Genomic DNA, 16,236 nt, shown 5'->3' on the forward strand with positions numbered 1-16,236 from the left:
TGCCATTCTGTTGACCTTTACGTAACTCTATGAGATTGATACTGTGAAAATAATTGTCCACCATTTATTTACTCATAGAAATAAATTCCCAGGCTACCTAGGAATGGTTTAGATGCCTAAAGCATAGGCACAAAGTGCCATTTTAGATGTCCTGGAATATCTAGGATATCAGGATGTGCCTGACCTACAGCCGTATCTCCAGAATAAAAAATTCCTCAGGTTCTGCATCGTATCTATCAGTTCGGTAAGGATGTCTCAAATACCTAGGGATATCGAAAACAGCGCTGGATACAGTGTGAAATGATATGATCAAAATGATGTGCGATGACGCAGGGAATGCTTCCCTCTGCATGCATTAGGAGCTGCGGCTGCTGCCACTTCTGCCATCACCGGTGTTAGTACAAGAACTAAAGAAATCTGCGAACCCATGTGTGCACACAAATCAAGTCACTTTTCAGCACATTTGTTAGCAAAAAAAAAAATCATCAGATGTGTGTCCAAGATGCAAATATACATCCTAAATGAAATACTTATTCCACAGCAGTTTTCCAAGAGTCTTTTAGAATGCTATGGCATGAATTCTTAAATTTAATCGTAATGGATTCTGCCAAATACTACTGTATTTCTTTTTATAAATTACCTAATATTATTGGGTGAAGGAGCTATGCAACTTTTTTTGGACTTCAGTTTTGTGTTCAATTTCAGTGAAGTATTTCACATTATTTACATTGCCTTACTTCATACCTGACGATACTTCACTTGAAGATAAACATTTGCTTTAGGAGAAGATACGATTCAGTGATTTACCTACTATTCTTCTTAATAATAATTTTAGTTCAAACAGGACAAAAGTAAGGGATACTAGGACAAGATTTCTAAAATAAACCTTTTGCTAAATTGAACTGAAGGGTACTGAGATTTTACTACCCACACTGACTGTGATTTCCAGTAAGGGTCTATGCTGCTGTATTACTCCTAAGCCGTACTGCTTTGAACAGTGTACTGATTACACATTGTAATACTTCTACCTTTGAACTACTAATTTCATGCAGAGACTTATAGGCCATGCAAATCAGGCTACAATATTATCCTTCCAACTACCAGAGTTACAACGTGCATTTTTTGTGTGCACGCATCTGTATTAGTTTGTGGGTAGCTTAAATTTAATTTTGCTTTTGCGCAGTTTCAAAAAAAATGTAAAGTAAAATGGAAATATGAACTCTCATGCAAATTAGTTTGAATACTTTCCTGTTAAAATGACATCACATAACTTACGATTCAATATATAGTATGCTTTGAAGTATAAATACATGTTTTTGCCATTTTTAATTTCCAATTATTTTAAAAGTAAGAAAAAAACAGTGCAAACCTGTAAGTGAATGATATAGTAATTTATGAGTTAGTTTTCAGTAATGGTAATGACAACAGGTAGCATTATTTTTAGTTTTTTTTACAGTGCAAATTAGTCTCTAGTCCTAGCCCTCTGTTAAGAAGGCAAGTTTACATGAGAGCCCACATACGTGCTGCATTCACCAGTTCTTGATGTATACCTCTGTATACAAGGATTCGACAGCCTTCTGGCCTGCCGCATCTGGAACACAGTGCAAAGCTAAGATTAGAGTAACCTATACTTGGGGAAAGAAGAGAAAAGAGGGAAAAAAGAAAGAAGTGATGCAGACAGTAATAGCTAGATCGCTCAGTTAGCCCCACCAAAAAAAAAAGAAGAAAAAGCATACACAAAAAGTTATTTGCATATTTTCATTCCCCCCAGAAGAAACAGAATTTATGATAGGAAGTTCTATTTAAAAGCATGAGGCAGCTCCCCGCTGCAAAAATAATTGAGAGCTTAGACTGAGTTAACAGTAACACAGTATCAATGCAAATTGCAGTGAAAGGCCAGATTTAAATTATCAGATTTCAGATTATGGGGGTAATGATATATTCAGCTTATTACAAAACGTCCCATAGCCAGAAAGTGAAAACCAGAGCTTGCAATATCTGAACGGTAATGTATTCCATTTGTTAAATCTGGACATACTTGGAGACACTGTGACACTACAGTAACCTTCACTATTCGCAAGTTAACGTTCTTTGTTCTGAACATCTAATACAGTTTAAATGCAAGGATGTATGAAATGTTGGCATCCACATGGCTTCACAAATATTAAGATTTGTCACAGTGCCTCAGTTCAGCAATGCTAGATGGTGTTCACACACAGTTTCCAACAGCAAAAACTAATTCATGCGAGCAGAGCTCTCTCAGAGAAGTTACTTTAAATTTGAATCTGTATCTGCATATACAGTAAGCTACCAACAACAGAGAAAGACAATTTAGTAGTGAGAATTGTTAAAAACGAATTAGAATATTGTCATCTGATTGCAAAATTCAGCAATTAGCAGAAACACCTCGCAGGAATTAGAAAGTCTCAATTCCACTTCCAAACTAGTAGCAGCATAGTGACAAAGACCATACTGAACTCAGAAGAGTTTTTCTAGGTTAGCACTTGCATTATCTACATGTTCAAGACAATACAATGCACATAAAATTACATACATGTAAGACTAAAATAAGTGCTCAATTAAAAATGCAAAATATTTTATGCCAGTCTATGAAAGTTCATGCAAAGATGCCACATTACTACAGAACAGGACAGAAGACAGGGGAAAGGAAAATACAACTAGAACTTCATGTGCACAAGTGAACATCAACTAATCACATTTTCTCTGAGATTCAGAATAACATACGGAAGCTGCTGATCTTCCAGGTCCCCGCTGTGCTACAATGGCCCCAGAAATTGCTTTTATCCAACTGTGCATGTCTTCTGGACTGTCCGCCTGGATCAAACAATATACGTTATATTTAACATAATCAGCTCTCAGCTTTCCCAGTATCCTGACCATCTACATTAAAATGACAGCCTTACCCTACTTTAATAGTCTTATTTAAAGCCACAACGACTTCCATTTCTTAACCCAGACATTTCTTAAAATCTTACCCTGAATTTACTATTATATGTATATAATGATATAAAATAATAAGCAAGAAATAAGCGTTTTTTAACTATTTGCATACCATAGACTCATTTTTTTTCTTTCAGCAAACAAAAAAATTAAAGCGTCCACAGAATTTCTTACAGGAGATCTGCTGACCCCTCTTAGCCGCCAATGACATAACTTCGGTACTTTTCAGTCACTGTTGCACTTTACATCTATGAGGCATTTACAGTAATTAAATCTACAGAGTTACAGTAAAATAAAAATCGGTCTCTGTTAGGGGTCAGCTGCACATTCACCTAGAACAACAATCGAAGATGCAATAGATTAACAGCGAATAGCAAGGGTATACATATCTGGGATAAAGACAGAGAAAAAGCTAAAGCTATCTCCTAATTAGGCTGCAGCTCTATTAAACTAGCACATCCCCCCAGCAAGAAACATCTGCAACATGTCAATTCTGTTCAGCTAGAAGACAGCTCATAACTCAGCGTCTGTATTAAACTGCACAGACCTTTCTGATCCTACACGAGAAACTCAAAGATTATTTCCAGACCTATGAGCATCACATTCCCACAGAGCTAGGAAAAGCAAGTCTCTGTGATTTGCATTATATCCAAACATTTAAAAGATAACACGCTAAGGATGCGGTGAATAAAGTGCATAAGGAGGCATATTACCAAACAGGCACTGAAATCTAAATGTTGCTGTGCTTTAGTAGATATTTTAATGTGGCAAATAACTCCAATCTGAGAACTTAATTGTTACACACAAAAAATCAGTACTTCAAAATAAAATTTTTAAATATTGAGTTGATCCTAGAGAATTTGAAGACCTGAATGGCAACAAAAATCACATTAGGATTTATTGTTTATCGCTTTGATACGCTACCAACATAGCAGCTGCTGTTATGTGGAATATTTCTTATATGCATCTTTCTGAAACACAATACTGTAGTATGCAAGCTCACGTTCCCTCTGAAAATCATGGCACAGTTAAATACAACTTAAACAGCAAAACAGCAGTGTTTTTCTTGCTTTGACTATGGCAGTGTCCTGGTTTTGCCCAAAGTTTAAAAAAGAAATTACCTGTACATAAAAGGTTCGAGAAGTTGTTACAATTTCAAAGAGATTGTCTCTCATCATTATATCACTGTAAATGAAACACAAATACTTCAACAACCAGTACAGCTTTCTATTTTAAAAAGACTCCAAGATGTGCAGAGAACCAGAGCATTTGTTGTCTGAAGACCTTGCATTTCTTTATCACTCTACTGTTGTTTTTTTGGTAAATACCAAGTAGAAAAAGAAAACCATCTTCTCTTACCCATTTTAGCCCTAAGACTCTATCAGTGGCATGCATGCTACTACATAATTGGAACTTTTAAAACCCTATCATGTCAAGTTTAAAAATATTTATCATTCTAGTAAAATTTCACATTTATATTTTATGTCTTTGCAAAGTATTAGTCCTAAGCCAGTAGCCTGCTGAAAACACCAACCTAATACAAATGCAATTAATTCCTTAGTATACTGCCATTTGGTGGGAGGCAAACAACAGGAGGAAGAGCATTCTCATCTCAATTCTGACGTTTTAACATAATGTCCTCTAAAGGTTTAGAGATTATGTAAGCAGAATACAGACTCTAAAATTGCTAAATACTAAAATTGCTGCCTCAAATCAGACAGCATCCGTGCATCTCTAGCTCATGATTGCACGATACTCCTTTGTTCCACCCTTGTCCAATGCATTTACATTCTACTGAATGTTACAAGTTTGAAACACACACTAATGCAGAACCCTCAAAACCAGTTTTATGCACAAAACTACTTGCTGTCCCATAAGTAAAGAGTATCATACACGCATACATCAACTAAAGTTATTAAAGGGTTCTCCACTGTTTCCAATGAGCAGTCTAGCCATGAAAAACCAGTGTCCTACATCCCACGTAACCACATCAGTGCTTCTCTCCTCACCTTTGCTTGCATTCCTGAACTTTATGGACCTCCTTAAGTGGTATAACCCTGAGAGGTTCCTTTTCCTGGAAAAAAAAAAAAAGGCAAAAATATTTCAGTAGAGCATATCTAACAACTAGAATATAGTCAAAAGCCAAAGGTCAGGACAGCTGACAGCAACAGACTTATGTAAATGAGACTTTCAAGGCAGTCACTTATGCAAAAGGTGATGTCAACCAAAGTTTAATTTGCTTTTCTAAGTATGAAACCAACCATGGCACTTGCAATGAAGAGGAGGTGAAATAAAGAAGTAAAAACCCCAAAAACATTAATTTACCTTACCATAATGGAGACAACCACCCCTGTCCCCTTCCCCTAACCAGATCAGAAAGTTGAATCTGGCTTCAAACAGCTTATTTCAATAAAACCATAATTACATTAATTTGCTATGAAATGCTGCCATATAAGATGCCATATAAGTTAATTGTACTGCATGACATGGCTTTAAAGATTAACTGTATGCTATTCTCAAAGCAATTAAGAAGAATACAAAAAAATCAATTGTACCAAAACCTGTAAAAGAGCAAGTCTTCTTAAAGCACATGAAAGTTCTGTTACCTTAGCAAAAATAAGTGTTACAAATCTGTCAAAGTTTCACACAACAGGAAAAAAGTGAGAACATTCAAACAAATACTTTCACTTTTGCCATGACAACGTAATGTCATACATACTATTATTTTCCTGCGGTTGTTGCAGTAAAACACAAACAACAACTTATTTTACCTCCTAATGTGTTTCCTTTAAGCAATGTTATAACAGACTACTTCAGTTGGCTTCAGCTTACAGACAAAACAAAAGCTGTCAGCTCTGGAATAACTACTTTCTCTGTACCTTCTATTACATATATTTAAGAGATTTATGTTGTTAGAGTTAACAGAGAACGTCACCCAAATGTAACCACCCTCAAATGTCAGTTTTCATTAGATCACTTGTCTCTATAGCAGATCAAATGTAGGGCAATTAAAACTCGATGTTTTCAGTTATTTTGCCCCTCTTCCCCCTCTCCCCTCCCTGCTCCTCCTAGGTTCACTTATCCATTATAAGAGAGTTTTCAAAGTAATACATCAAATGTGAGTTGGAGGATCGTGCCTGGAATGCAGGCACCCGTTGCAGGGAAGCCCTCAGCTCAGAAATTATCGTCTTCCCACTCTGATATTGCCCTATGCTCCACCTGAAGACTGACACAGGCTCTTCCTCAAGCTGCGAAGAGGAGATCATTAAGCAGGGGGGGACAGACAGGACACCAACCAACCACAACCAAAAAAATGCCCAGAAAGAATTAAAAAAAACCCAAACAAACAACTTTTTTTTTTTTTTTTTACATTTTTCAGAGCAGAGACTTTAGATATATTTCTACAGATGCAAAACAACAGCATCTCAAGATAGCCAGTACGAGTCGTCTGAAGTACTGGTGAGCAGGCTGGCTGCCAAGACAAACTCACTTCAAGTAAGAGCCATACTTGACTGAAGACAGCAGCTACTGGGAACTGAAGTCCAACAGAGAGAAGTTTTCCAGAATTAGAAGTCTGATGCTACACTAGCTGAATATGACCTCCATGCTGTAGCCTTCTCACCCACAAAGGCACGACAAACAATCGCTATTGAACTTTTTTCCTATTTTTGTGTTACTCTCATTAGGAACAGGAGATTATGAGGGAAATGGAGATGCCACACACTGCTGAAAGAAATCATTCACCACTTGAAATCTCCAGAAGAGAACATTTTTTCCTTTTTGTGTTTGTAGGAGATAAATAAAAGTCTAATGGACATGCGGTTAAGTTGTTGCAGCTGTTTTCTTCTTGGTAGGTTGTGCTCTTGTGAAGATTTTGCTCTTTCCAGTACAGATTATAGATTAAATGTCTCTCCAACATGTATGTTTCAGACAAGGCAGACCCTGATTCTTTAAAAAAACCTACATGAAACACAGTTATCACGATTAGGTTTCCTAGCCATGGAATTCTTTGATTAACCACATATTCTCTAACCATTTAGCACTTACGTCACTGAAAAGAAGGATGACTCTTAAAATGGAAACAAAACCCTGATTTCAGTAAAAATTGTGAAGCAAGATCTACTTCCCTGTTGTCTGACAGCTGGTCAGTCCAGTACCTTCCTCAAACTGCAGCAAGGGGATATTAGCCTGAAGAATAAAGGACACTACAAGATTTCATATTGTTCATTTCAAATAAAGTGTAAAGGAGCACGATGAAACACTAGAAGCATATGCATTTCTACCAGCTTTCTAGTATACTCTCTCAATTCTTCATTGAGTTGGAATTTACTTGTGAGAAATCTGCACTCAGATTTCATTTTAAAGTGAAAATAGAGGGTTTATTATAGGCAATGTGTCAGAATTTTGTTATTCTGACAGTTTAACAAAGACAATGATGCCAGATCAAACTCCTGCTACTGTTGTATTCCCTCATTAAAAGTAAAGCAAAAGTTCTCTTCAAAAGCAGCCTGAAATTTGGCTTCTTTACACTTTGCATCTTGCAGTTGGCCCGTAAACTCATTTTTCCTTGATTTATAATACTCTACAACTCAGATTGTATTCCTCATGAACAAACGTTCTCACGTTTAGTAAGTGTGGGATTCCTTTTTTGGGAAAACAGACCATCTCCAGTACCAGCCACTTCATTTTTAAATGAAGCCTGAAGGCACTTAACATTTAGGTCAAAATTGGTCAAAAAGTTCAAGAGCGATGAGTGGAGAAGAAAGATCATGAAATGAAAACAAACTCTAAGTGTTGCTTCTGAACAGCAGAGTTCTTTGCCTGTCTCGGCTGCCCTGGTGAAACAAGCGTGTGGGAAAAGATCCCATCATTTGTAAAATAAAACATCCTATAATCTTAACTTTAAATTAAGAATTGCAAGATTACAGTTTTGCCTCTCCACATAACGATCATCTGTTTCAAGAACACAATTAGTTGTACGCGAGTACAAAGCGACGTAAGATAGTAATGCAAAAGCCAGGCTGACTGTAGAACATATCCTATTACTGTTCTTCCGTGCCCTGCAGACAGGTTCCCAAACAGAAGACTGAAGCTCAACTTAACAGCCACCCTATTAATTTTTGTCCTTCCCGATCATTAAAAGTTATTACAGTACAGAGCTAAGAGGTGCAGGATCAGCACAGCACATTTTTCAAATGCAAGAGTATTTCTTGAGATTTTCTTGCAACTATCACTGGAGAATAACACACGTTTGGAAACTTACCAGTTCAGACTTGAAATATCCTATTGTGTTTTCATCTAATTGAAAGTATCTTCTCTTCCAGTTCTTCATCTGTTAAAGGAAAATAAATCTTTTATATATAAAATAAAGATATACTTACATGTTATATATTTATATGCTAGTATTTACAATTCTTGTCTATAGTTATATGATACTGTATAATTCCTATTTGTTTATAAACACTGATCTATAATATTTATAATTTTTACATATTACATCTATTTATTTATGTGTATGTGTGTGTATATATATATGTATGTATATATAGTGCTCCAAAACAGTTCTACAAGACTCTGCCCAATTAATTTTTTTTTTTTCTAAACTGCAAAAATTAAATATTCTGGAAGCTACTATTTTCTATCATACACATTTTTCAACAATCTCCACTGAAACTTTAGCAAGTCAGCAGCACAAATACCCCATAAGAAATGTTAAAAGACAGTACAATAAAGTTTCCTAGTTTATTTTTAACTAAAAAAAAAGGCACACTACAAAAAGAATCTTCATAATCCAAGATAAAATGAGTCTCAGGATTTGTGAAGCATGCATATATCTTGCTTAATCTCAACTATCTATTCCTTCTTTTAGCAAGGCATCATCTGAGTAGTTCCACTTGTGTTAATCAGTCTGACAAGTTGTACAATTCTTCCTCTGAACTGAAAAATTAGCTTTTTCTAAACATTTTAGTGATTTAAAAAGCACGAATTGAACTTCTGCCTTAATTTAGATGAAAGTCCCTGTGCACTCAGCTTTTCCGCTCCAAAACATCTCCAACAACATGACACTGAAGAAAGTAATGAAAAGAAATAACACAGACATAAATTACATGCTACTGGAGGGCAAGTTTTATCTTTAGCACTACCGACAATATTAAGGATGGCTAAAGTTACTGGTAGTTATGGCTTTTTTTTATCATCTACTTGGTAAGTACAACTACCATCTTAGGACCTTTGCTCTTGATTAATGAAACACACTGATCTCAAATACTTACCACTGCTCCTTGTTTTACACAGTAGCCAGCTTTGATAATAGCATTATCTGGGGGATGCTTAGCGGTAAAATATGGAAGGTGACTTTGTGACCGTTTCAAATAATTCCTATCACCCCCTTCACTGCACTCACTGATTTCTTCTTTCTAGAAAAAAAGCAGTTAAGTTGAGAAGATTCTCAGGTTTTTTTCTAAAGGTCAAAGAATAACTATACTAGTTATACTAGGAAATAATTTTATTATCCCATGCTCACAAATCCCATTTCTCGTTTGTTTGAAAGGACAAAATATTTCAACTGATTTCTAGAGACAACTAACGAGACTCTCCAAGGGTTCTGGTTGAGTACTTGCAAGCTCCATTTAGAAACTGCACTAAGAAAGTGCCAAATATATCAAACAATATTGACAGACACTGAATGAAGAATGTTACCGACCTATAAACAAGATATATGCATGTATTTACTGCAAACTCATAACGTGACTTTAAAGGCAAAACACCAGAGGTACTACAGCAGAGAAAAAACTATTTCTAGGACCGTAAGACACATGAGAATTCACCAACTTTTTTAATGCAGTTCAGGTGTATACGTGTCATTTACATGCTATTAATCCAATCTGTACCTATTTTCAGCTCAGAAACAGATACAGGTCTATACTTCTAGCACTGCAGAGATTATTCTTCAATGAACTTGTCCAGTGTCTCAAACTCCGAAAAGTTTCTTGCATCCATGCCATCTTTTGTCAAGAAGTACCTTATATTTTATTACTCACCAAAAGAAGAAGAACTTCCCTTTGTTTCAGCTGGTTACAGCATTAACTTTGTTTAAAAGCCCATAGCTTTCAGAGTGAAAAAGAAAGTTTACACCACCCCCTTCAGCCAATAGTGATTTTGTAAAGCTCTTACATCCTCCTTTAATTCTTTCTTTTGCACATGGAAGAGTACTAGCCTACTCAATTGTTCCTCATAGGGAGATCATTCCACGTGGACCAATCAGCCTTCAAATCTTTCTCTGAACCTTTCCTGTTCTAGTTTTAAGATGAGGAAAAAGCTGGAGACAGTAATCAAAGCCTGTTCAAAGACAGGATTTATACAGCAACAAAGCTGTTTTCTGGCTGTTCCTTGTTCTTTTTCTAGTAATGCCCCATATTTGTGGGGTTTTCCTCTCCTGTTACTGAACACCGAGATGACGTTTTCGTAGTGTGGCTGTAACTTTTACCTCTCACTCACGTGGAAATGGTTATTTCACAATCTAGTATCTTCTATTAAAACTAAGATTGTTTTTCCCAGAATCCCCTACATCACATTTATTTCCACTCAATTTCACTTGCTTATCGTATTTGTTCACACGCATCATTTCATAAGACCCTTCTGCAATAGTTTAATCTGCTGCCAGCCCCACTACCTCTAATAACATAGTGTATATATTAATCAGCTGACTTCATCACCTTCTTTTTTACCGACTTTTCCTGACAGCAATACCAAAGTTCTGTCTTTTTAACACCAAGAATTAATTCCACACACAAAAAGATGTTTTCAGCACACTAACTGATATGTGATTAAATCAATACTCAAATAATTCCTTATGGTCTTGTATAATTCTCTGTAATTTTATATAATGGGAATAAAATCCTCAAAAAACAAAAAAACCCGTCAGTATCAATAAAAGGTGCACATGAAAGTATAGGTCCTCTGGGCAAGGCGAGAAGCTGCCAGCTATGTAGTGGTACATAACCTATTCTCACCAGTCAAACAAAGCTTCCTCTACCAAACAATTCCACACATGTTTTAAGGGTATTACCTGGGTAGGTGTAATGATAGGAACACCGCCAACAATTTCTGTCCTGTAAGACACTTGCTTCTTTCCACCTGGGCTTTCAGCTTGACGATTTGCATTATCCATTTGACACAGAGGATCAGACTGCTTTGGTACCTGAAAGTGGAATACGATAATTAATGTTAAAAGTTTTATGAAGACTAAAGAAAGCCCTGATCATTATTCAAGCATTTTTAACTTGTCTTCAGCAGGATTTAACAAATGTTCTCTAATTTTAAAAGGCTAGAAATAGCTTACACAAGAGTTTGTTGCAATGGCTATGCTTTAGTCCTCAGAAGAAAACTGATACCAATAAAGACATTTCACCAAGTGTCTTGAAATCTAACAAAAAAAACCAATTCCCAGCTTTGTCTTAAGTGCTGTATTTGCTCTTGAAGAAGCACTGCTAACTTGTAGGAGAACTGGTTCTATATTTTTCACTTGCTTTCAGTTTTAGCAACAAGTGCTTTAAACCGGAGACGCCCCAGTGCCTGTAGAGCCAGCACAGTAAGGCCATAAATACAGGGCTACAGTGTTGTGGCTTTTGTCAAATAGGACGCATGAGCAGTATGACATCTGCACTCACATTCCAATAGTCAGGGTGGAGACTTTGTGAACTGCCTCCTACATGTATCGCTAAATACTGTCCAAAATGGCTCTCCTTATTTCTAACTATGATTAACTAGGCTGGATGGGGCTCTGAGCAACCTGGCCTAGTGGGAGGTGTCTCTGCCCGTAGCAGCAGCTTTGGAACTAGATGATCTTTAAGGTCCCTTCCAAGCCAAAACCATTCTATGATTCTACAATTAGCTAATTCTCTCAAATGTGGAATGCAAGCAACCAAAACACCACAGGAATTTAATTTCCTAGTAAGTGTTTTAATCTAAAATGTTTACTCAAATTTCTGAGTTCGTGCAAGTAGTAAATATCTGTAGCCTAAGAAATGTACTAACTGGCTACCTAAGACATTTTCATTTATCCTTTCACCCCTAATATTAACACAGTAAATTTGAAGTGACTTCAACAAGAAGAGATCAAGAGTCTCACACCAAAATATCCTTGCCAGCAACCTCCTGGATATTTACACAGGACATCCAAATTTGCTCAGTAAGAAGGGACACGCAAGTTATCTTTACATGGTGAATGACAATGCAAGGCTGTAGCACATTCAAAACTTGAAATTGAACTAATCTAGACAAAATCAAAGCTGCTTTATAGTCTGCTGTGATTCTGGTTCCTATGCCCAGGACTGCTTGTGTCACAAAAAAAACAGTCTGCAAAGAAGTACAAGCAGTCCTGAGAGCACAAACGTCAGCCTGGGACAGCTTCCCCCTGGCCGAGTGAAGGTGGCACTCAGCAGCTTGCCCAGCTGCAGCATCAGGCTCATTCTCTCACTTCCCCTGTCCCTTCAGCCCTGCCCAACGCCCAGCTTCGCCAGTGGAGGTAACAGGGGACTCTATTCACAGCCAAGTCTGGGGCTGAAGGACAAGCCGTGCTCCTAGTGCACACAGATCGTGGGGCCTCAGCCTTTCAAGAAATGGGGCTTGTAGCTACAGCTTTATGGGTAGGTGCTTCGGCCATCACAAACTCTGACTTCAAATGCTACAGACCAAACCCACAACCACCTGCTCATATGAACGTGTTTTCCAATAGTACTCAAATAGGTACACAATGTACTAGACTGCAAAAATTCATAGCTATTTTGAAATTAGCAGCACTCAGAGTACTAAAAACGCAACAAATCTTGGGAAGATTACAATCTACAGCAAGTAACACTGACATGAAAATTAATAATTGAATGAACTTAATTATTTGATTAAATCACTAGCCATATTAAGTAACCTCTGAACAGATTAACAGTACAAAGCTTGTTCCTTCAAAGACAAAAAATATTAATGATTTCACCAGCCATTTGGAATGCAAGTGAAACATAGGATAAATAGCTTTCAGACTAAATTCTGATTTGATGCAATTAATTCTTTATTCACTGTGTTAATTTTTGAACTGGAAACAATTCAAGCCTGGTTGTGGTGTGTCCTCCTTATGAAAAACCCAGATGGAAGGCTTTGTGTTCCTGGTTTTCTATTAGCAATTACATTTTTATAACTCCAAAGAAAGGGATACGTTTAATCAATGCATACAACTCACAGAAACATCCTTAAATAACCTAAAAATGAGACAGTTACTGACAACAAATACAAATCTGTGCACCCATGCTCAGAACCCCTTCTTTGTAAGGGTATGATCTCAAAACAGTTCACGTCAGCACTTCCCTGAAACCAGTAAGAAAACAAACCCGTAACTTCTGCCTCCTCAAAAAACTGAGGCAATACATGGGTTTTTCTATCATGTGATGACAAGCTGCCCTGGTACAAACCAGAAAAGTAATTTAACACTTATCAGAAGAATTCATTACTGTTTCTTTGAATGAATGTTACTTGAAATCAAGAGAGAGCCTTCGGAAGATGGCATGATGTGTTTGCTCATTATTTTAGTGATACCTTAAGAAATACAAACTTTTGACACCAGGCAAATACATGTGTATCTTTTTATTGCTTGCAAGCGTCTTCTGGATATTTCAATTAGTATTAAATGTGTATGGTTAATTTTAAATTACTAGAACTAGAAACCATCATATGCTGTAATGAAAAAGCTAATCACGTTTTTGTCCAATATCCAAAGCGAAAAGTAAAATAACCTCAAGTTTAGGAGGAGTTCTGTACAGTTTCTCCAAGTCTTGGAAAGGCAAGCCAAGATTTGTTTGTAGGGATAAAAAAAAGACTACTCTAGCACAAAAACTGGAGGCAAAGGTTACGTTTAAGCACCTTTAGACAGTCAACATTTGAAAGCATCGCTAAACATCAACTAAACCACTTACTGTGATTTTGGTAGCTTTGTTCAGAACATTTACCCATTCAACTAGGTCCTGCTGATCATTGGCTTGTAGAAAGTATTTTCTCATCCCTGCATTCATAACTGTTAAAAACCATTATGAAAAGTTAACAGAAAAGTTAGCAACACTGAAATTTAAGAGCAAACATAACACCATCATAAAAAGATTTAATTTCAGATGGAAAACCCAGTTGAAGCATTTAAGCTCTCTGCTGCATTTCTTTTTAGAAAGTCATCCTAAGAAACACGCATCCACTTGAAAGGCTTGCTTTATCTAAAAAAAACCAAAACTTTTTTTTTTAAAAGCTCTCCACTTAAGCAGCACCATACAGAATTTGTTAAATTATTTTTATTACACAGAAATAAAGCCTTGAATTTTATCAGAATTTTCTACAGCTCCATTTCCCTTTTCTCTGTTTCCCCAAGTAACAAAGTTTTATACTTGGGGACTTCTACAATTTTTCCTTTTAACCCTCTGACCACTATTTATTATCTTTTGCAACAAACTCATTAATGTGACTATAGTCACTGATTTTATTTTTTTTTAAATGTGTGGAAAAATCAGTATTGATTACTACGTGTATGATGCTCAGGACCAAACAACTTTAAACTTTATTTTACTTTAGTGACTTGGCAAAGCAAGCATATTTTCAGTAAGTTTATATATCTACCTGGCAACACCTAGCATACCTTTATCCAAAAAGGACAAAATTTTTTCTGTGTAACAGTAAAAAAAATAACAACCCAAAACAAAACACATGGCTAGGTTTCTCACAAACTCTAAGAACTTATCTTGAAATTAGTTTTAAGGTGAACAGTGACTAAAATCTTCCCAGAATTCTGAAGCATTGCAGCTAAAGTCTGAACAGATTTCACTGCTCTACCTGTAACACAGTAGTTCTTCAGGTCATCCCTAACAGCAAACACGTGCCAGAAACCGGTACTTTTTACTCTTCTATCATCCTTCTCCCCAGAGTGGATGGTTTGAAGCAAACATTATCAGATGTAAATATAAATTCAAAATACAGAACTGTAAAATGAGTTGACTGAAACAACAACTCCCAGTATTTAAATAAAAAGACAATAAATGTAAATTTTTCCTCCAAAGAGTATAAAAGCCGCTTTAATAAATCAGAAATATTAAAAGCTTCCAGCCATCACCTTGGCTAAAAAGCCACCATTACGGCTCTTTAGAGCTGGCCCACCGACAAGAGCAACTTTACCACTGATGAAGACAAACACCTCTAGACGTGCATGTGCAGAGAAATCTGTAGATGGCACTGAACTGACACATTACGTACTGGTCTAAAATCCCTGAAGCCTTACACACAGGGTGATTTACAGAGTGCTCCAACACAGAGACTGCACAAGTCTGGCGGAGCTGCCTCCTCTGGGCCTGTACGACACTGCCCATGGCAAAGGACACCTTAACCAGTAGTTATAAACCTTTCAGGCATTTTCAGTACCTTCATTTGAGCTAAAATTCTTATGTGAAGGCAGCCATAAAGAATGGTTATGCATAAACAGTGCAGAGGCTGATTCCAGTTTCTACACATGCTTTTGTGAACGCCAATTGCTTGACAAAAAATTCTGGAATTATGGTAAATTCTGGACAAATTATTTATAAGAAAAAAAATTCTAAAAATATACCATATGGGGCTTTTATGATTAGCTAAAGTTTTATTCAAGTTTAAGCAAGTTTAAGTATCAATAAACCTAGAAGGTACCCCAAGCAAATTATTTTTCTTCGGTGCTGCAACACAGGCTGAAATTTAACATAAGAGCATTGGCTGACAGTATTTTTAGATCAATTAAATCAACTCTTATCAGTAATACAGATTAAAATAGTTAAATTACTGGTCTTCATAGCTGACAGGCATGCCACGTTTCTGAAAACATGCATCATTTTTGATTAGCTTATTAATGCCTCAAAAATTTCAAACATCTGAAAACCAGCCCTCACCCACTCCTCGTTAAGCTATAATACGAAAAGCCACAAAAAAAACCTTATGAAGAAGCCGATATTTCCTTCATACTAAAGAAGAAACAGTGAATACAAGCTATTTTTAAAAACTACACTACCAGCTGTATCTAGTAACTGAACTGCAGAACATTATCTTTGTTTCGAATTTCTGAAGAACATACTTGATGCGATGCCACATGCAAGAACTTACCAAAACAGAATTCTGCCTTTGGCCTTAGCTTGGTTGCATCGCTAACCTAGTAGGGGAATTAAGATTATAAATATCACTGCGCATACAAAATATACATGAGATACCACAATTTTTTTTCTCTTTCAA

The 16,236-nt window shown here is 36.5% G+C and overlaps 1 protein-coding gene across 6 annotated transcripts in view; it reads right to left on the minus strand.

Annotated features, from left to right (window-relative positions):
- PLEKHA1 (pleckstrin homology domain containing A1) overlaps nucleotides 1-16,236 on the minus strand; it is a 38,882-nt gene that overhangs the window by 3,162 nt on the left and 19,484 nt on the right. Inside the window, exons 4-12 of one of the 6 annotated variants that reach the window (XM_063338966.1) lie at nucleotides 16,111-16,156; nucleotides 13,923-14,020; nucleotides 11,030-11,161; nucleotides 9,234-9,377; nucleotides 8,225-8,293; nucleotides 4,971-5,035; nucleotides 4,083-4,146; nucleotides 2,746-2,835; nucleotides 1,551-1,591 (exon numbers count right to left, since the gene is read on the minus strand). In XM_063338966.1, coding sequence (XP_063195036.1) covers nucleotides 1,551-1,591; nucleotides 2,746-2,835; nucleotides 4,083-4,146; nucleotides 4,971-5,035; nucleotides 8,225-8,293; nucleotides 9,234-9,377; nucleotides 11,030-11,161; nucleotides 13,923-14,020; nucleotides 16,111-16,156 — 749 coding nt within the window. Of the gene's footprint in view, nucleotides 1-1,520; nucleotides 1,626-2,745; nucleotides 2,836-4,082; nucleotides 4,147-4,970; nucleotides 5,036-8,224; nucleotides 8,294-9,233; nucleotides 9,378-11,029; nucleotides 11,162-13,922; nucleotides 14,021-16,110; nucleotides 16,157-16,236 lie in introns of all 6 variants that reach the window. The other 5 variants (XM_063338965.1, XM_063338963.1, XM_063338967.1 and 2 more) reach the window with 5 other exon arrangements.

Source organism: Chroicocephalus ridibundus, chromosome 6 (genome assembly GCF_963924245.1).
Source record: "Chroicocephalus ridibundus chromosome 6, bChrRid1.1, whole genome shotgun sequence".
NCBI classification, from domain to species: Eukaryota; Metazoa; Chordata; class Aves; order Charadriiformes; family Laridae; genus Chroicocephalus; species Chroicocephalus ridibundus.